The sequence below is a fragment of the Typopeltis vanoorti genome, chromosome 6 (genome assembly GCF_054136105.1).
Source record: "Typopeltis vanoorti isolate ZY-2024b chromosome 6, IOZ_Tvanoo_1.0, whole genome shotgun sequence".
NCBI lineage: Eukaryota > Metazoa > Arthropoda > Arachnida > Uropygi > Thelyphonidae > Typopeltis > Typopeltis vanoorti.
In genome coordinates, this window is record NC_143554.1 from 128,253,306 (window position 1) to 128,276,782 (window position 23,477).

General features: G+C 36.1%; 1 protein-coding gene across 2 annotated transcripts in view; it reads right to left on the reverse strand.

Annotated features, from left to right (window-relative positions):
- The window catches only part of LOC150105929 (Fanconi anemia group E protein-like), a 145,104-nt gene that overhangs the window by 12,760 nt on the left and 108,867 nt on the right, over positions 1-23,477 (reverse strand). For both annotated transcript variants that reach the window (XM_090393693.1, XM_090393692.1), the window contains exon 8: positions 4,676-4,801. In XM_090393693.1, coding sequence (XP_090249819.1) covers positions 4,676-4,801 — 126 coding nt within the window. The remainder of the gene's footprint in view (positions 1-4,675; positions 4,802-23,477) is intronic.

The following is a 23,477-nucleotide window of genomic DNA, read 5'->3' on the forward strand; positions in this document are numbered from 1 at the left end:
GTTTTTCTATGCATTTTTGTATCAATATTTGGGTACAGAAAAGGGCCTCTCTAGTACCAAAACCATTCCGAAAGCCGAATTGTGTTTCACTTAGAGTTTCTTCACTTTTTCTATAAATGTGATTCTGAATTACTTTCAAAAATATTTTTAATGTTTGGCTCATTAGACTAATAAGTCTGAAGTCACCACAGGAATTCGCTTTGGGTTTCTTTGGGATAGTGATAAATGTAGATTTGAGCCAATCTGATGGAAATTCATCACTTTCATATATTTTATTAAATAGTTTTTCAAGAAGTTTGATGTTATCTGGTTCGATTAATTTTAAAAATCCTGTTTGCACACCATCTGGTTCACTGGCTTTTCCTGTTTTACTTGTTTGTATAGCATTCTCTATTTCACATTTCATGATTGCTGGTCCTTGAATGTTATCTTTTATATTTATAGGCTTCTGTCTAGTATCATTGAAAAGTTCTGTTACATATTTAATCCAAATCTGTGCTTTATTCTCTTCTTCTAGAACTATTTTTCCATTTTCATCTCTTAGAGACACTATTTGCTTTTTCCTCAGTTTTCCGGAAATTTCGTTGATTTTCTTATACAGATTGAAATTATCATGTTGTTTCTGAAGCAGTTCAATTTCAGTACATAAATTTTTCATCCAATTTTCCTTGGCTTCTTTTATTTTTTTCTTGATGATGTTATGTGTTTCTGTATACCTGGTCTTTGCTAGGTCTTTGTTTTTATACATTCTTCTTGTATCAATAAGAGAAAGAATCTCATCTGTCATCCATTCCTGTTGTTTTATATTATTCACATAACCTACTTCTTCAATACTTGTTGTTACGATGGCATTCTTTAAGCTATTCCAAAGAGATTCCACACTTTTATTTTCTTCTATGTTAATCTGTTGTAATCACAGGTAATCTGTGTCTTGGCACTTTTATTTATGTTCGGGTCTTTCAGTTTTTCTACATCAATTTTCTTTTTCTTCTTTTGTGATTTTTTAGCTGATTTTAATCTAAGACGTACTTCTGCAACTATGGGATTGTGGTCTGATGAGATATCTGCTCCAGGATAAGTCTTTGCACTCTTTATACTACTGTGGAATCTTTTATTTATCAGTATATAATCAATTTGATTTCTGACAATATTATGTTGGTTATCTTGAGGCGATTTCCAAGTGTACAGTCTTCTGGGTGGAAGTTTAAACCAGGTATTTGCTATTGTTAGATCTTCTTCCTGACAGAATTGGACTAGGCGATCTCCTCTGTCATTTCTGGTGCCTAAGCCATGTTTGCCAACAATTTCTCCATCACCCCCTCTTCCCACTTTTGCATTGAAGTCACCCATCACTATGTTTATATCATGTTTCTTTGTTAGGTTTTTAATCTCTTTTAGGTGTTCATAAAACTCTTCAACATCTTCTTCACTTTTGTCAGCTGTGGGTGCATAAGCTTGGATGATATTTATGTTAACGGGGTTTCCCTTAAGTTGTAACAGCATTATCCTTTCAGAAAATGGAATCCAATTTATTACTGATTTATTGATTTCTTCATCTACTATTACAGCTACACCATGTCGATGTTTGTTCTCATCATTCCCAGAGTAATACATTGTCATATTATCTTGTTGACACTTTCCAGATCCTGGCCATCTCGTCTCGCAAATTCCCAAAATCCAGATGCCCAGCCTCTTCATTTCTCTTGTGGCGTATTTTAACATTGATATTTTTGACAAATTAAGATTCCATCTATTTTTGACAATAACCTTAAACTTAGTACAATTTAATATTTATTTTCTCCTTCGATTTCATTTTAATTTAAGATTCACCCTCTTCTTTCATATTTTAATTCCTTTTTAAGGAAAGTTAATATCTGCATCTTCACATATTATGTCTGTTTTGCCAAGAGTGCAAGTGTGCTTTTGCTTGATATTGTTCTCTTGTTAAATCTTGAATGGAGCAGTTCTATTCTTGATAGAGCCATCATTCAAGATCTAACATCAGTATTTCTTAAATTTTTTTTTTCTATTTTTCATAAATTTAACTAAAATCTTACATATATCTTTTTTTTTAATTTAAAAAAAGTACACTTCATATCCATGTGATTTCTAGGTCCCTAATTATATTACCTTGATTGGTTTAGCCTTTCTGATGTTATCCTTGAAGATGCTGGCTGCCTGAATTACTTGATTTGTAGGTCTGCTACTGTTTTTATTTTCTATTTTTCTGTTAACTTTCCCCCCTTCCTGGTAGGACTCCATCTGCTGTCATGCAAATTTCCAGCATAAGGCAAGAAGAAAAGCACAGTACTCTAAATCTTTGACGAAAGTTTGAAAACTATCTAAATTGGCACCACCTGAATTGGGTAGGCAGGTGACTGGTGCCATTCTTCATTCCAGACTAGCTAAAGGAATGGATATTAGAATATTTGAATGATTATGTACTGACACCTTTCCTTTACTTTCAGCTTTCCTGTGGAGAAAGGTTTGAACAACATCTCTCTCTCTCAGGAGTCCACCTCACATTTTCCACTTCCAAACTGCAACCTTTAGCACAATTTTTAACATGAGTCTTGCGACAAGCGAATCCCAAAGTGAAAAGTGGGAAAAACTATTCCACTTCACAAGGGCAGAAGACTAAGGCTACAAATTATAGGCCAATCTGAGTGTCTTGAGTTGTTAAAGTTAGAGAGGCCAACCAGAAAATGTCCTTCAAGAAGAATGGCTAATGATAAATGAGTAAACCCACACCAGACAGTAACTTCGGTGAATGCAAAGGAATTTGTTGGATTAGATGTGGGTTTTGTGTAGAATACCCACAATCTGGCAATTGTGAGTATTCACAGCTCTGTTCAGAGCTGTGAATACTCACACAAAATCATCCATGCAGTGTCCAACTCCACTTGAGCAAGGAATGTTAAAGTGAATGTGAGTCAACTTTCAAAGTCCTGCAGGTGCATGTGTGAAGGTTATCTTGAATGGGTGGAAATGCAGAATCTTCTGTAGAATTTTCTTGACAATTGTGTAAGGGCATCAATGTGTCTTGATACAACACATGCACTGCAGGAAACAACACTGTTATTCATGGCCTGCTCCATGAATAACAATGTCACGACAGCAGTGACAAATCATTCTCTTGTGAACTGACTGGTTTGCAACCACTGTCATATCTAACTCCCAATGATCCAGTTTCTTCAAGAAGACTAATCATTCATCACAGATCAAATGGAGATAGTGTACCTCATCAAAATTTGTTCAAGCGACAAAATTCATGGAGTGCAGCAATAACATTGCAAACCGTTTAAGTAGTACAGCTTGTGTGATATGCAAATTCCATGCACTTGATGTTTACAAAGCTCACTAGTGGTGAATTTCGGCACTACCTTTTTTTTTTTTTTTTTTTGATTATTGTTTCTGCATGACACACAATGTAGTCCTGCAAAGTTTCACAGCATCTGGATCACTGGATGGCCTTAAACAGGCATACTTTAATTTTGATCACCCTGTATTTTCTATCTTCCTTTTTTATTAGAAACTGGAAATAGCCAGAGAATTTCAACATAACTGGTATGTTGAAATTATGGGACCTTGGAATAAGTTGGTCTAAACCTGTGCTTCCATATTTCATGGTTATTAAAAATGTTATCCTCCAGAATATCCATCAAACGAAACCACAACAGCAGATATTAAGGAGATGAATACTACCATACAACCCATAAGTACTATTCCAAGTAAAGTAAATATTCCAAGCTCATCAATGCATGATCCTGGATAACTAACAGTGAATACAAAAATGGAAAGAAACAGGATTGGACTTAATCAATAGCTTTGCCGAGAGACCACAAAGCAAAACTGGCAATTAATTTTGAATGTAGTGATAATTTGCTTGCAATTAATTTAAGCTTTAGTATAAATATAAAAGGATGGTGGAGATTTTGATAAAAGAAATGTAATATGCTGGATTAAATTTTTTTTTTTCTAGTACAGCCTTAGTTCTTAGAAAAACCAAGGTTTAGATAAGGGACAAGCAATTAAAATGGAACAGGATAAATGTTTCCATTTTGTGATTTCTGCACTTCACAAAATCACCCCACTTGGCATTCTTATAATGCCAAATAACATATGAATGAAAATGGCTATGTGAGCATTATTCCTAACCAAACCATACAAACAACATACACAATTTACTTAGAAGAGTCAACAGCAAATAAGAAATCAAGAGTGGTTAGAGATATCTAGTATTCATTACATGCACGCACACAGTGATATTTCAATTATATGATCTTGAAATAACCGAACTATAACCGAACCAATTCTTGAATAGGTTAACATAATAGATGTTATAAAAATGAGTTGTATATCAGTAGGATTACTGTCGGCCTGGCTGGCCAAGTGGTTAGCATGTCTGCTCTCCAGCCAAAGGGGCTGCAGCTTCGAATCCTGCCGTGGAATGGATGTTTGTGATTGTCTGTGGAAGTGCTAGTGGTGATGGTCAGTGGTAGATGGCATTGGTGTAGTTGTGGTCAGTTGGTGGATTGAGTTGTATTGTCTGGATTGAGTGGATTGTCTTTGGACTCAATGGAGGTGTCAAATAATATTAATAGCACTATATAACACATTGAATTAACTATTCCTTCATTTAACCAACCAGCAAAAATAAATTAAAATGCCTTACCTCTTTTCCATAAGTAGATATTACTTTAAGAAGTAACTTGGAATATTTGAGATTCTGACAGTGCACCTCTGCCCAACTTCGCAATTTCTTAGTCAATAAATCTAAACATTCATCTTCAAGTATCACCTGTGTGCAAATTGATATAGTGTGGTTTATTTATATATATATATATATATATATATATAATCAATTATGAATTCTAAATAATTGTGATACCACTGTATTACTACCCCCCCCACACACACACAGGGTGTATCAAATTAAAGTACCATTATTCAGAGCAATCTGTAGAGAGAACCAGTAGACAAAATATCCTCAAACTTGGTGGGTACCCTAATCAAATCATAGGGAAGGTATTTTGATAATAATAAAAAAAAAAAGTTTAAAAAATGACTGATAGGGAAAATATGGCACTGTGAGCAAGAAGAAACAGTGAATTGTGCATACCATGTGAGTTGTAAGGTGGTATAAATGAAGGAGTGATATTGACTCTACAGTCATTTGACTTGGGTGATGGGTCTCATTTTGCCTGAACGTGCCTTGCTTGTGAAGTGTTTCTATAAGAATGGGGAAAATGCTGCCACAGCGCTTCATGAGTACAGACATTTAAAAACCTTGTGAAAAGGCCCAATGGAACCAAATGCGATGTGATACATGGTTTGTCAAATGAAGAGACAGGCAGTTTGACAACCCGGAAGAGGGTGTAAATCTGAAATTCTGGAAATGAGTGAAGGTGTTGAGCAGTCATATGAGAATGCTCTAGGTTCATACATACTGTGCACATGCCACATCAAGACAATTAGATTTGCCATACACAACAGTATACAGAACAATGCTACCCATATAAACTCAGCCACAGCCAAGAGTTTCAAATGATAAATGCCAGTGTATGAGAAATGTCTTGCATGCATGGAGATGGATGAGGATTGGCCTTGGAACATACTCAACTGTTCAGCAATTATTGCATCAACTCACAGAGAATAAAGTAATCAGTTACTCATTTTCTATGAAATGTGGCTACTGCATTCAGCAAACCTTAACTCCTGTGACTTCTGGCCTGGCTTTTGAGTTACCTCAAAAGCATGGCATATCAGGACAAGTTCACCAGATTTGAAAGACAAAATCACACAATATGTAAAGCCTTTCGACAGATCAGTTGTGTTCCACTGTACACAATGCTGTATGGCAGCATCAGCTATTGGTCCTACACAAAGGCCAGCATATCAAACATCACCTCCCCTGATCATCCGGATCCCCTCAAGCTCCTTGCAGCATACCAGCTAGATATGACATATTTTCTGTATCATATACCATCCAGTTCGCATTAATATAATTTTCTTCCCCTCACAGTGCCATATTTCCCTTATCGGTATGAAGTCATTTTTGAACTAATTTATTTATCGTCAAAATCTCTTTCCCATGATCTGGTTAGGTTACCCATGAAGTTTGAGGGTATTTCATCTACTGGTTCTCTCTCTCTCTACAGATTGTTCTGAATAGTGGAACTTTAAGTTGAAACACACACACACAACAATTGATTCTCACTGAAGCAAATCTGTAAGATCACAAAAATTATTTGTTAGTATTGTCAGTATTCTCAATCAATTAAATATCAAAAAGAGATTGAGTGACATAGTCAATAAGAAGATACTTCAATATTTTGGTCATATATCATGATGAGATGGTGATAACATCAAGAAGGAAAGCATGCAAGGAAAAGTAGGAGGTAAATGCAAGAAGGAAGACCAACAGCGAGATGGATAAATCAAATCCAAAGGATCTCAAGACTTTCCTTGGGAGAAGCAACTGGCAAGGCAAGAGAGAAGTAGATGGAGAAACATTGTTGCTAAGGTCACGAGTCTTCAGGCATTAGGAGATCAATGAAGATGAATTTATTTCACAATAGCACTGTTGGGACTTTTGGCAGTTACAATGTTACTTGTCATAACAGTTTTTAATATGAAGTCATTTTTGAACTAATTTATTTATCGTCTAAATCTCTTTCCCATGATCTGGTTAGGTTACCCATGAAGTTTTTATGTCAACTGCATAAAGATGAGCCTGATTTATTGTTCACGTTATTTTATTTAGATAGAACAAGATAAAAGAATGGAGTGGATGAGATGGGGGTATTAAAGCTATCTCAAGAACTTGATCTGAAGACGAGAGCAGGAATGTTTGGAATATAGTCACTGATGCTGAAGGAAATGTGCCAGAAAATTAGCAATGCCTCTGAGTTGATAATTCAATTTGAGACTCAACATGGGTACATTCCTAATAAGTAGAAAGGAAAGAGATGATTCCATTACACAATGCTAGAGATAGGACTAAAGCAACAATTCTAGATCTATCGATATCTCTAAAGAGATTAAGGTGTTGGAGAAGATAATTAGGACCTGCATCTAGAAATGGATAGATGCATCCTCTATATATGGAAACAGAATGATTTGTAAAAAATTAGTTCCTACTTTAGCAATTTGCTTGTATTTTATGATACAGTGGCTGCAATGTTGGATAAGGAGAAATGGATATACCATGATAATTCTGGATTCTATACTGGAGGTTGGTATATATACAGAGGAATCGTTATACAGAACAGACTTGTGATATGGATAGGAGAATGGCTCAATAATGGTTATCAGAATAATATATGGAGATGCTGAATCAAATAGGAGGAGGGTGATCATGGTGTATCACAGATCAGTGATACAATGATATTTAGGTTGGTCTAGATGCTAATATACAATTACCTGCTTACAATATAAAGTTAATGAGGGTGATAAGGGTCATATCTGATATAGAATCCTTGTAGGCTGGTCTGAACAAACTGGTTCTATAGAGAAATGATAAATGAATATCAGTTCAATGCTGTTAAGTGCAAGATTATGCATTTTGAACTGAGGACACTGTAGATAAGAATATTATATTAATGCTAATTTTCTACAAGTGATCAATGACAAAGAAGCTAAAGACTTGGGGGTGATGGTATATGAAGAGTTAAAATTTAGGGGCTATGCTTGTAAGTCATCATGCTAGTTGAAAAGAAGTCTAATTTACAGGAATAAAGAAGTTATTCTCCTACCTTACTGGACTTTGATATGATGGTATCATGACTAGTATGCTCAGAAATGTCACCTGAGTTCAGAAGAGATGAGAAGATAACTGAAAAGATCTAGCAGCAGAGGATAACCAAGATGATATCTGCCTATGGAATTGTGCATTTGAGGACAGAGTGAGGGACAGTGTCTTAAAAGTTTCAGTAATAAATGGATGAGAAGAGACATGAAAGAAACACTCAAGTTGATAAGTAAATCTTACAGTATAGACAAATGAGAATTTACAGCTCAGCAAGTGGAGAGGGGAGGGGGGGGGGACTGGAATCAGGGCCATCCCTGGAAGCTGAGTGTGCGGAGGAAACCTGTGAGGTTTTGTCAGCTCATAGCATGTATGGAAAGGACTACCAGTAAATGCTGTGTATGCATCTTCAATGAATGTTTTCAAAGAAAGATACAACAGGTATTTATTAAGCACTGTGTGGCCTGAAAGAAACATTTTCTCAATGAGTAGAACTGGAGGAATTTGCATCATAACAATGACAAACAACAAGGTGAAATCATCATGAAATAATAAAATGAAAATTAAGGGTATACATCTGAGTGTCATATATATTTGAAGTTTTGCTGCTCAAGGTATTTGAACTGCTCATGCATAAATACTTTATAGCTTATAAATTATTTGTAAATGAATTGCATATTGTGAATACACTATACTACATTTCAAGGCTTAAACAATTTTGCACGGGGTGCTTAAGGGTCAAAGCTGTATAATTGAGAGGAAACCTCCACATAGCCTTTAAAGGAATGCGGAGAACCGACCAGGGATTCTGACCTAATGTCCAATCCTCACCTTCTCGTGGTACAACCTGTTGGGTATCATCTACCTGGATACTGAACGAACGAGGATAAGCTGGCAATTTGGGATTTAACCGACCAAATTTTATTCTTATTAGTTAAACCGAAATACAAAATGATAGTACAACATGACAAAATTTCATGCCAGCTGGGGCATCGCCCGGTTAAACAAGGCCCCCGTTTTCACCAGAGAACCAGGGCGAACAGCGAAAAGTCAGCTACTGGAACAAATCTGAAAACACACCCTAACTCAAAATCACCAGAGTTAAAGATCGGTACTATCAACATAAGAAGACTGAATGGCAAAGAACTGCTGAGATCTTTCTGCGCAATAAATACAAAATGTTATATTCAGACAATGACAATCAAGGAAAAGAAGGAGTAGCCAGTATTCAACACAAAATACGAGGCTAATCTTCTTGAATGGCAGGCAGTCTCAAGTAGAGTAATGTGGGCAAATATGAATATGGGGAGCTGGACAATGAGACTCATTTGTGCCTATGGTCACACAGAAGGTTCTACTAAGGTAGAAGTGGAGAAATTTTTGAGGTTTTAGAAAAAGCAACTGACATAATGAAAATGGAAAAGTTGTTCTTGTTGGGGATCTAAATAGCAGAGTAGGAAATGATTGTCAAACATACAAAAATATTTTAGGAAAATTTGGAGAAAAAAGCAAAGCTAATAATAATGACAAATATCTGTTGGATTTCTGCTCAGGACATGGACTGGTTATTACTAACACTATGTTCCAACATAAAAATGTGCACAAATTCACATGGAGAGAAAAGGCAAGGAATAAGAAAAGACTCGTTGACTTTGCTATTGTTCATAGTGATGTTTTCTCCCTGGTGCAGGACACCAGAGTGTACAGAGGATTTGAAATTGGAAATGATCACTATTTAATCTTGAGCAGGATAAAATTGAATTTCATATCGAAAAGAATAACATGTAAGAAAGTTTTAAAGCAAATAAAAGTTGAGCATCTCTCAGATGTGAATTGTAGACTAAAATACACAAAGAATATTGAAGAAAAAATGAAAGAGTTTGAGAACAGGAACCAAACCTTGGAGATTCAGTGGCAAGCCTTGAAGAAAACCCTGATTGATTCAGCTAGAGAGGCATGAGGTGAAGTTGTCTGCAAGGATAGAAAAATTAGAACTCCATGGTGGACACAGGAAGTTAAAGAGGCAGTGAAGGAAAAGAAGAAAGCATATCAAAAGTTCCTGGCAAATAAGTCAGCTTGTGCTCTTAAAGAATACAGAGACAAATGTAAGAAAGCTAAACACTGTGTAAAACTAGCTAAACAAAAGTCATGGGAGGACTTTGGCAAAAACAGAAAATAAATATCAAGCAGGCAGTAAAATATTCTGGTGGTTGTTGAAGAAGCTTAGAAATGGAGGAAAGAGTGCTGTAAAAGGAGTTAGAGATGATAAAGGTGACATGAAAACAGGAGAAAAAGATATCCTTGAAGTATGGCATAATTACTTCGAAAAATTGCTAAACGAAACAAGCAGTGATGGTACAGTGGTAAAAAACACTTGACAGGCATACAGTCAGGAATACATATCCATACTTGAAGTAGAAAAAGCCATCAAAGGCTTGAAATGTTGAAAGGCAGCAGGAGTAGATGATATTCGACCAGAAATGCTGAGGTATGGTGGTATAAAAGTCTTACAGTGGCTGCACTGCATAGTTCAGAATGCCTGGACAAAGGGACGAATTCTCAATGATTGGAGTAGAGCTCTCATAGTACCCATATATAAAAAGGGAAATAAAACTGAATGTGAGAATTACGTTCAATTCATAAAAACTTCTAAGATTTATGCAAGTACACTTGAGAAACTGCCGAGAAGAATTGTAAAAGAAAAGCTTGGCAAAGAACAAGTTGGATTCGGGTCAAATAGAGGCTGTCAGGATCAGATCTTCACTTTACATCAAAAAGTGGAAAAATCATGAGAATATAACCAAGATCTGTATTTAATTTTTGTCGATTTGGAAAAGGCATATGACAAGATGCCAAGAGAGAAGCTATTCAATACGCTACAGTTATATGGTGTCAATGGGGCATTATATCAAACAATACTTAGTCTTTATTTGAGTTGTAAGTCAGCAATTAGAATTGAAGGAAGTACAAGAAGATGGTTTAATGTTAAATCTGATGTGAGACAAGGATGTACATTATCTTCTCTGTTATTCATTATCTATATGGATCACATTATGAAGGAAAGTGGTATTAAACCTGATATCAGAATTGGAGATGTTAATGTCAGCTCTTTGCTTTATGCGGATGATGTTATACTTCTAAATAAATCTGCTACAAGTCTGCAAGATTCTCTGACTAAATTGAATAACTGTTGTAATAGATATGGTATGAAGGTCAGCAATAAAAAGACAAAGACAATTAAAATAAGTAAAATCACTGAAAATGTCAACTGTGTTGTGAATGGAGAACCTGTGGAACAAGTAAAACATTTCAGCTACTTAGGCATAATTTTTAGTGAAGATGGTAAATTAAATATAGAAATAGACAACAGAATCAACAAGGCTGGTATGGTAGGAAGTCAAATGAATAAATTCATATGGAATAAGAGAGAAATTAGTCAGATCACTAAATTAGCTGTATACAAGACAGTATTCAAACCAGTTTTAATTTATGGATTAGAGCTGGGTCAGAAGTAAAACCCTTGACCAAAGACTAGAGGCCGCTGATATAAGAGTCCTGAGAAAGATTATAGGCATGAATAGATGGCATCAATGGCAATGTCATATTAAAAATGAGGATATTAGGAAAGAACTTGACATTTTCAGCATCCAGGAATGCATTAGCAGAGCTAATCTCAGGTGGTATGGTCACTTAAACAGAATGGGTGAGGAAAGATTAGCAAAACAAGTGTTCTCTGCCAGGTTGGCAGGAAAAAGACCCAGAGGAAGACCAAGATATAGGTAGATTGATACAGTACAAAACTTAGACGATAGAAATATAAGATCTGATAATGTTGGAGTTTTGACAGGTAACAGACTGATTTGGAGGAAAATTGTAAATAGGAAGTTAGTAATGATGTAAATTTTTCATGTAGTACTATCATATCCTGTACACCCCTTGAGGGTAAATGGCAGGAAACTGATGATGAAGAACAATTTTTGGAACCACCACCTACCATTTTCAATTCTCTAGTTTCAACCTTTATATCAATTTCTCATGGTGTATATATGTATTTGTGTGCATGCATGTACACATACGCACAAATAAATAAAAAAATAAAAGGCTACTATAGCATCAACCTGTGACAATTTTAACAATAAGACTGAACTAGTTAACATTAACTAGCCAGACTTCTCATGACAAAAGAACTTATGTTATAAGTTTAGAGTTGTATACTTCATTTGTTAGTAATAAACTAGAGTAATATTTCTTTCTGCAGACTGTGGTCTGCAGGCTACTACTGAGAATCTGCAAGCATATTGTAAGAGTGTTCACAGATTATACACAAAAGATTTACCTTCCTTTTTAGTTTTTTTTTAATACCAAAAATTAAAAAATTAAAAATTAAAATTATAATTGCATATTTTCAAAACTATGCCATATGAACAACGTGAAACACTGACTAAATGGCAATGGATGATTATGTTAATGTCTCCTGTGGAATATTAGTATATTAGTTAAGTTGTTGTTCTATTTTTTATTTGTTTTTAAAATACTCTCTTTCTTTCTTAATCCTCTTCTACATTTTACTCAAGGTTTTTATTCTTGCAACTGTCTCAAGGATAAGGTAGTTGACCCTATGTCTGTAGGTGTGTGTTCATGGGGCCGACTTGCCTGTTCTGGGGAACAAAAAAATTCAAATTTCCAGGTGCAACTCCACCCCCACATCTATATGAGACCAGATAAAGGTTCCTCACACCATTGATAGGAATCAAACCGAGTTTTTCAACCAAAGGGCTTCATCTATAACAACTGAGCTACAGAGGCTCTTTTTATAAAATACAATAAATGTAATTAAATAAATTGCATAGAATTTTTAGACAACTGTATTTAAATTTTATCTCACATTAATAACATAATCAAAATCGCCAATTTCCTGATCCCTTCAAGGGATGTTCAGGTTTCTATGGCAGCACAATGTGATTAAGTTTACGTTATTATTAATCTCCTATCAACAATGTTCCTCCAAATTAGTCTATTATTACTTGTCAACACTCCAATATTGTCATATCTAACATTTCGTTCTTCTAAAGCAGTTTTGACTGAAATCAGTCATCCTGGAGACCTTGGTCTTCCTCCGGGTCTCTTTCCTGCCATCTTGGCATCAAACACCTGTTTTGCTAACCTTTCCTCACCCATTCTATTTAAGTGGCCATACCACCTTAAATTAACTCTGCTTACACATTCAAGAATGTGTGAGCAGAATGTCAAGTTCTTTCTAATATATTCATTTTTAATATGATTCTTTCTCTCTTATTCCATATAAATTTATGCAGCTGGCTATCCACTATACCAGCTTTTCTTATTCTGTTGTCTATTTCAGATTTAACGTTAATAATAATATATATACATATTCATATATAACATTATGTATTAGTAAATGAGCCTCCGTAGCTCAGTGTAATGATGATGATGATTAACTTTAGGCAGAAAGACAAGTCCACATCCTGTCAAAAGGCACAAAGAACCTTTATTAGAGCTTTGCAAATGAAGATGAGTTAGCAGTCTCATACAGAAATGGATTCTGCATTTCCCTTCCAGAAATTTGGACTTTCCATTATGCAAAACAAGCAAACTGACTGGAAAAACAAACACAACTGACATACACAGCAGATAACGTAATTGATGCTAACTGCCCTCTCTCTAATCAAAGAAGCCAAGTTACTGACCAGGATAGGCCACTGAGTCTAATATTCAGGCAATGATAATCAAGGAAAAGAAGGAGTAAACATAGTATTCAACACTAAATACGAGACTAATCTTCTTACTGGGAGCTGTGTTTTTTTTTATTTGTCTAAGGGAGAGCCTTAAGTCATTGAAATATGAAAGACACTCATCTCAAAGGTTTTATATAGAGTTGACAAAGTGTCTTATAATTATATAAGATCTAGAATGTTTGATATAAAAACATCAGCTATCCTTTGAAGGATGGCTGATGATTAAGTTATCTAGTGTGTTTAGATTTTATAAATTGATCACAAAGATAGACTGAGGTTGTATGGAGGTCAACTATTCAAAAAGCCTTACCCACTGCAATGGGTAAGACATCTTACTTACATTGTACCTATGTATCTGTATACTATTCTAATATGTTGTCACTTAAACATGCCAACATAATTTCTTAACCACCCAACTGGCCACATGAATCAAATATATATACGCTTGTATCCATATTATTTTTTCTATAATATCTAAAGGTTATATTGACTTCAATTGACACTTCACATCCATGTAATTATGGATGTATTATGCACCTCCAGCCTGGTATGGTGGTTAATCATGTTTCTGTTGGAAAACAAAGAAACACAGAATGTCAAAAGAAAGATCCCTATTCCATAATTATGTCTATTGGCTGCTTTCTCTTTCCAGACAAACCTGCCCATAATGGAAGTTTCTGTTATGAAATCAGTAGCACTAATTTCATAACAGCAGCAGCCAACATCAGTGCAGAGTCAGGAATATTTTTAACATACTGACACAGACAGTAGCAGTTGGGGACCTCATCCTATGTGAAATAATTATATAATTATCATCTATATGCATTTTCTGTGTTGTAAACTGCATGTCCTCTGGCCAGTGTGCCTGTTTTTCATCCCGAAAAACAAGCACATTGGCCTGTTTTATATGAGACCAGCTATCTCACTAACTCACTTTCAGTTGAAAATTCCTGAAAAAGTTCTTTGGATCACAGATAGGATTTAAACCCAGGCCTCTCCAACTAAAGGGCATTGTCAAAACCAATTGAGCTATGATGGCTCTCTCTCTCTATACACACACACAAAATTTTATATTATGAATGATATAAAAATTCACTGTTTAAAAAAATTAAATTTCAATAAAAAGGAGAGCAACCAGAGTCACTGGTTGCTCTCCTTTTTTGAGACACTGTCCCATCATGCACAACTTACTGGTATAGTTCACAGAGTCAATCTTCAATCCATCTAACCAATATGCTATCTATTCCCATCATCTGCAGTTTGTACAACTTATGTGATAAGTACCAAACAGTTTTGCAAAGCCCAAGAATATCATTGTACCGTAGCGCAATTGGAAAAGACCTCAGTTCAATTCTCGTCTTGATGAAGGGAATTCTTATATGGGCTTTTTCAATAGAAAGTGAGTTAGCAGATCTCATACAGAGATAGCAGAATTTTCTTATCCTGGAAACTCGGATTTTTCATCCTATGCACAGTCAAATCGGCCTTCAGAACACATGCAATTTACAGATAAAAAATGTTGATGATGGGCAGTAGATAATGATGGTATTAGTGTCATAGTAGGAGAATGTAGTAGTAGTGGAGAGGGTGAGATGAATTTAGCAAAGTAAAGTGCCCTCCCATGATGAGTCCTTGGACTCCCTGGAGGTGTCATGTAATAATAATAATATATTATTAAGAGAGACCTCCAGGGAGTCAGACTCATCGAGGGAGGCCACATACTACACAAACCAGCTATCATACCTATTCTTGAATTCATTCACACTGCTTGCACTCAACATCCAATGGCAATCCATTTCAATCATGCACGCACCACCCTCTGAGAGAAAAATCTAGCCCTCACACCCTTCTTGGCAGCCTTCATTCTCAGCTTCCAAGGATGCCCTCTTGTCCTTTCATTACTCTCCATAAATTGAAAAATTCCATCAATTGAAATCCTGTATGACCCTTTCAGAAGTTTGCAAGTCTCAATCATATCACCGTCTCTTTCTCCTGTTTGCTAGTGTCTGCAGTCTACAAATTCTCAATCTGTCTGATTGTGGAATAATCAGTATTCCACAATCCTGATATCATTTTTAACACTCTAATTTGTACTCTCTCCAATATATCAGAATCACAACAGAAACCAGGAGACCAGACCTGCGCACAATAGTCAAAGTGAGGTCTTATTAAAGCATTGTAAAGAAGCAAAATAACATCCTTATCTTTACGTGTGAATGTTCGTTTCAGCATTGCAATTACCTTTTGAGTTGTATTTGCAATCTTCACCACATTGCCCCTAAACTTCAACTTCCTATCTATTAACACTCCAAGATCCCTAGCCTCATCAGTTTCTTCTAGCCTAATCCTACCAATATAATACAACATTTGATATCTAATCATGCAGAAGTGAATGACTTTACATTTACTGACACTGAACTGACACCCATTTTCTCATGTCCACAATTCCAGCCTATTCAAATCATTCTGCAAAGACTGCATATCAGAGCAAATAACTGTATGTCACTTGTCAAATCCTTCCCAATATCATTAATGTATAGATTGAACAACAGTGGACGAAGCATTGATCCTTGTGGTACACCACTTGTTACCTTAAACCTTGCAGACTCAGATTCCCCCCCCCCACCAATACCACTTTTTGATATCTGTCAGTCAGCCACCCTCTTATCCATGCTAATATTGTAACCCAAACCCATTTTCTTCAATTTATGCAGCAGTCTACCATGGTGTATTCTGTCAAAAGCCTTAGCAAAATCCAAAAGTTTCATGGTGTATTCATTCCCCTTGTCTAGTTGCTAAAACATGACCTTCTCTTAGTAAACCCATGTTGTTCATTGCAAAGTAGATATTCACTATCAACCCATTTCTGAATGTTCACTATCAACCCATTTCTACTTCAAGTATGGATATGTGTTCCTGACTGCCTGCCTGGTCAGTGTTTTTTTATCACTGTGCTGTCATCACTGCTTGTTTCATTTAGCAGTTTTTCAAAGTAATTACTCCATGCTTCAAGGATATCTTTTTCTACCGTTTTCATGTCACCTTTATCATCTCTAACTCCTCTTACAGCACTCTTTCCTCCATTCGTAAGCTTCTTCAACAACCTCCAGAATATTTTGCCACCTTCTTGATATTTATTTTCTATATTCTTGCCAAAGTCCTCCCATGACTTTTGTTTAGCTAGTTTTACACATTGTTTAGCTTTCTTACATTTGTCTCTGTATTCTGTAAGAGTAAAAGCTGACTTATTTGCCAGGAACTTTTGATATGCTTTCTTCTTTTCCTTCACTGCCTCTTTAACTTCCTGTATCCACCAGGGAGTTTTGATTTTTTTATCTTTGCACACAACCTCACCACATGCCTCTCTGGCAGAATCAATCAATGTTTTCTTCAGTTTGCCACTGAATCTCCAATGTTTGATTCCTGTTGTCAAACGCTTTCATTTTCTTTTCAATAATCTTTCTGTATTTTAGTCTACAGTTCACATCTGAGAGTTGCTCAACTTTCCAATCAATATTTGGATAATTAAAGTCTCCCATTATGATGCATTTCTTCATTACCAGCAACTGATCCACCAGGTCTGTAACAACACCCCACTATGTAATTTGTCTTGTTAGATTCCACCTCACACCAGATGGCTTCAAACTCACTGCCACATGAAATATTGTTAGTAGTATTACTGCATTCATAGGACCCCCCCTTTCCGGATTTTCACGGGTTGCACCACATGACAAACATAGCAGTGGGGCGTTAGATCCCAGTGATAGTGGTCTGGAAAAAAAGGATAGTAAAAAAGACTCAAGAGAAGTAGAGCAAAGAATACGGGAAGAAAAGTAAAGAAAACGAGGAGGAATGAAAACGGCAGGTACCGTCATTGGGAAGTCCCGTCCACCACGAACAGGTGTCCCACATGGAGGGGTTTCTGCTGGGGAGAATACATTCCATGCTCAGGGTCAAACTGAAAACAGAAACTTTCATCACCGGTGAGAATTCTTTGCAACACATCACGATCTTGATCAACTGCGTGGATGAAATTTTGACAACCAACCTGGTGCTTGCTGTTCATGTGTCAATGTGTGCAGCACAAACTTGAACAAATCTTCCTCTTGTGCAAATCTCATTCTAAGATTAATCTGGCCATTTTCTTACCAACACCAAGCTGTACAGTGAATAGCCTGATGGGTATTCACTTGTCATAGGCAACAATTTCCCTGGTTTTCACCAGATTTTTGTCTATGCAGAAACTGACCATGCACAGCATAGTTCATCCTCCAGGGATTCCCTTCCCTCTTTAAATGTTGAAAACCAGCAGAACACCTGTGCACAGCTCAGACAGTCAATCGCCATAAACTTTTTTTTATTATTTATTTAGGTCTTAGTATACTTATGTAGCAATTTTCCTAATTTACAGTAAAATTTTACCACAGCTCTTTGCTTCATGACACAACTTCTGACACACTCCACTCAACACACTATTACCTTCAAATGGCTGCCACACGAAAGCTGCTGTGGCACATGAATCAAACGTTGCACCTGCGATTACAACACTAGTAGTCAAAATTATGAGTTTGTTATGTGTGGAATTTTTTCTCGACTATTATGTATAAGACTATTATACTTTTTTTATATAATGTTCATCAAGTAGCTTTATTTTATCGTCCTACATGTTTTGCCAATTTTTCTATCGGCATCTCCAGGGAATAACAAACTAGTAAGCTATATGAAGGTAACAGACCAGGTTATAACTGATGTTTCTAATTCATACAAAAAATTAGTATTGAACGAGACAATGCACGCGTCTCGGGAACGTGATTTATTCGTTATGGCTCATGATGTAATTGTCATGAAAGTTCATTTCTTAGATGTTTAATGATCTGATTAAAGCTTTCCAAATTTCTGGTAAGGTTAGACCTTGATTCTTGTTTAGGTTTTTCAGTTTTACGGGCGACTGTAGCTGCTTCCTTGAAGGTTCTTGAATGGTGGTTATCTTCTATATAGGGCATAAGGCTCTTATCCTACTCATTGTGATGGTTAGTAGAGGCAAAGTGGCAAGAAAGGCCTGAAATGTCTTGTCTATTGTTTCTAACATATCCTATATACATATGTATATAAGGATATGTCATATATATATATACAGGGTGTTCGGGATAAATTTGACATATTTATAATTAATTATATTTTTCCGTAAGTTACATGTATTAACACACACTTCTCTTCATTTAAAAGTTTGGACCCTTCTTCATTCATATACAAGATGTCAGAAAGGATGGATAGCTGGAATCCACCTGAATCATGGAAGAGAATAACTTGTATCATGATGATTCGTGCCCGCCATCAAAATAAGGATATTACGACTGCTGCCCAATGCTCCCTGAATACAGTAAAAACAATCAGGCATGAACTAGAGACTTGCAATGGTGACTACGAGGATGTAGCAAGAAGAAAGATCCCTAGCAGACGATCTGATTGCGTTCGTACAGCAGAATTCCTCGCAAATCTGCAGGAACAGGTGTTGAAGAACCCTGGCATTGGAATTCGGGCTTTGTTCGTGGAGTTGCTAACTGTAGTCAAGCCCTGGATAACAAGGGTAGCCAATGGTAGGCCGTATGTATGGCAGCAGGATTCGGCCCCTTGCCACACCTCTGGGAAAAGTCAAAAATGGTTGTCTGAAAATTTCTACGACTTCACCAGTTCAAATGTTTGGCCTCCAAACTCCCCAGACCTTAACCCCATGGATTATTTTGTATGGGGCGCAGTTGAAAAAGACACCAATCGCACTTCCAGTAATACAAAAGACCAGTTAATGGATAAAATTAAAACAGTTTTTGCGGCCCTTCCCAGGGAGACTGTAGCATCAGCTTGTTCGAGGTTCCGAAGCAGAATTGAAGCTGTGATCGATGCTAATGGTGGTTATTTTGAGTAAATCTTGTTGATAGTATTGTAATTAACTCTGCCTGTAATGTTTTTTTGTCAATTCATTAAATTTAATAGATACAAAGAAGATTTTCTTTTTCCTTACGAAACTGTCAAATTTATCCCGAACACCCTGTATATATATATATATATATAAAGACATTTCTTGTCTTGTCTATTGTTTCTGACATATCCTATATACATATGTATATAAGGATATGTCATATATATATATATATATATATATAAAGACATTTCAGGCCTTTCTTGCCACTTTGCCTCTACTAACCATCACATTGAGTGGGATAAGAGCCTTATGCCCTATATAGAAGATAACTACCATTCAAGAACCTTCAAGGAAGCAGCTACATTCGCCCATAAAACTGAAAACCTAAACAAGAATCAAGGTCTAACCTTACCAGAAATTTGGAAAGCTTTAATCAGATCATTAAACATCTAAGAAATGAACTTTCATGACAATTACATCATGAGCCATAACGAATAAATCACGTTCCCGAGACACGTGCATTGTCTCGTTCAATACTAATTTTTTGCATGAATTAGAAACATCGGTTATAACCTGGTCTGTTACCTTCATATAGCTTACTAGTTTGTATTCCCTGAAGATGCCGATAGAAAAATTGGCGAAACATGTAGGACGATAAAATAAAGCTACTTGACGAACATTATATAAAAAAAAGTGTAATAGTCTTATGAGTTTGTTACTTTTATTCAAAGGGCTGTCCTGTAAAAAACCAATCTCATTACTTAATGGGCACACTGTGCATAAAAAAATGGGTTGACTGACAAGCTATACTTTGTGAAGAACAGCATGGATTAACTAAAGGGAAGTCATGTTTTAGCAATTTGCTCATATTTTATAATAATGTTATAGCGGAATTGGATAAAGGGAATGGATACACTATGATGCCTTTAGACTTTGCTAAGGCATTTGATACGATACTACATGAAAAGGTTGAATAAACTGGAGAATATGGGATTAGAATATAAACTATTGACTCGAATAAATGGGTGGCTGACAGGTATCGGAGAGTGGTATATGATGAGTGTGAACCTAATGGATTTAAGGTGATTTACAAAATGATTTGAATAACCTAGAACAGTAAGCAAATGATACTGGCTATCAATTCCATGTTAGTAAGTGTAAAGTTATGCACTTTGGCGTGATGAGATTTCCAATGGCATATTATATTGGTGGGATTATGTTAGAAGAAACTGATGAGGCTAGGGATCTTGGAGTTATGGTGAATAGGAATGGAAGGTCACATTGCAAAAACAACTCAGAGGATAATTGCAATGTTTAAATGAGCATTGACATATACAAGGATAAGGAAATCCTTTTGCCTCTTTACAAGGTCTTGATAATATGACCACACACCTGAATTAGTGTGTGTAGGTTTGTTCTTCTGGATTTCTAAGGAGATAAAGAAGTTGTAGAAAGGGTGCAAAGAAGAGTGACAAAAGTGATATCAGGATTATGGAATATAGATTAAGACTGAGAGTGTGTGGACTGCAGACACTAGTAAACAGGAGAAAGAGGGTGATATGATAGAGTTCTATAAACTTCTGAAAGGGTATTACAGGTCATTAACTGATGAAATTTTTGATTATATGGAAGGCAGGGAGAGGACAAGGGTTCATCCGTGGAAGTTTGTGTACTGTTAAGAAAGGAGTGAAAGCTAGATTTTTCTCACAGAACAGTGAGTGAGTGCATCTAGTGTGCATGAGGTTAACAGAAGGTAATTATTATTATTACATGACACCTCCAGGGAGTGCAAAGACTTATCAAGGAAGGGCATCTACTCTACACCTCTCTGTCTCCAACTAACCAAAATTACCATCATCATCATCTACACCAACACCATCTACTGTCCACCACCACTACTAGTATTTTTTTTTACAGACAATCACAAACATCCATGCCCATGATGTGATTCAAACCCACAGCCTTTTGGCTGAAGAGCAGATATGCTAACCACTCAGCCAACCAGGCTGACAGGTATAGATCACCCATTTGGTGTGGGCGATCTATGGTCCACCTTGATGAATCCCTGACTCCCTGTTGGTCTCCGATGACGATGATAATAAAACTTACATTAGAAAAAGAAAATAATGGAGTACTCTCTTTTTTGGATTCACTGGTCAAGAGGGACGTGGATGGCTCTCAGCTTTTCCATTTATAAGAAGCCCACAGTTACCAGAAGATACACTAGTGGCCAAAATTGTGGAAACCTTTTGGAAAAAGTGTATTTCTGAGATTTGATGGCTCATAACACCACTTTTTTTTGGAGTAATACCATAAAATTATATATCAATGGAAAGATAATTTAATCAAGAATGTAATGTAATAACTTTTATGAAGGATTTTTTTATTAGAACAGCAGTTATAAAGAAAAGTGAAACACAGAAAAAATGAGATATACAAAAATATTCTCACAAATGTGAGTTAATACTTAGTTGGGTAACCTTTAGTGTTAATTACGACCTTACAATGCCTTCCCATGGAGTGAATCAAGTTTTTTAGTTCTGCAGCTGTTATAATGTGAAATCAAGATTGAATTATTGATTCTATTAATTGGGATTTATTGGTAGGGTGCTTCTGACTAACAAGTTTCTTTAGTCGACTCCACAGATTTTCGATTGGGTTAAGGTCGGGGGCTATTCTCAAACCATTCCAGCAGTGGAATATGATTATCTTCAAACCACTTTTTGCACACAGCAGCAACATGACATGGAGCCGAATCCTGTTGAAATATAAATGCTTCATTATCTGGCAAAGATCATGTGCGGAAGGTTTCAGTTTGGGCTCAAGTATTTCATTCATGTATTTTTGGGCATTTATATTCCCATTAATCACGCAAATTCTGCCCACACCTTTTGATGTCATACACCACAGATCATAACACTAAGTGGGTGTTTCATGGTAGGTGTAATGCAATCAGGATGCAAATCTTCTCCTTACATATTTTATGCCATCACTACCAAACAGGGAGATTTTGGTCTCATCACCCCAAATAACACTGTCCCATTGTTCCGCTGTCCAGTTAACATGGCTTTTAGCCCATGTTTAATCATTTCAACCTTTGTTTGAGGGATAAAAATGTTTTTTTTTTGTGGAATTCTAGTATTTAGACCAAATTCCTGCAGTCTGCGCCGAACAGTCCTTGCAGTCAACTTCACATTGTATTACGCCATTTCATCTTATATACACCCAGATGATTTTCTTCTGTCACGTAGACACAGTCTCATCATCATAATCAAATTCCTGCCATGTACCCTCAAGGGGTGTACAGAATATGATAGTACTACATGAAAAAAAATTACATCATTACTAACTTCCTATCTACAATTTTCCTCTAAATCAGTCTGTTACTTGTCAAGACTCCAACATTATCAGATCTTATATTTCTATCGTCTAAGGCACTTTGTACCATATCAATCCACCTATATCTTGGTTTCCTCTGGGTTATTTTCCTGCCAACCTGGCAGAGAACACTTGTTTTGCTCATCTTTCCTCTCCCATTCTATTTAAGTGACCATACCACCTGAGATTAGCTCTGCTAACGCATTCCTGGATGCTGACAATGTCAAGTTCTTTCCTAATATCCTCATTTTTAATATGATATTGCCATTGATGTCATCTGTTCACGCCTCTAATCTTTCTCAGGACTCTCATATCTGCGGTCTCTAGTCTTTGGTCAAGTGTTTTACTTCTGACCCAGCTCTCAGATCCATAAGTTAAAACTGGTTTGAACACTGTCTTGTATACAGCTAATTTAGTGTTCCGACTAATTTCTCTCTTATTCCATATGAATTTATTCAATTGACTTCCCACCATACCAGCTTTGCTGATTCTGTTGTGTATTTCTATATTTCTAAGTATTTCTATTTCTAAGTAACTGAAATGTTTTACTTGTTCCACAGGTTCTCCATTCACAACACAGTTGACATTTTCAATGATTTTGCCTATTTTCATTGTGTTTGTCTTTTTATTGCTGACCTTCATACCATATCTATTACAACAGTTATTCAATTTA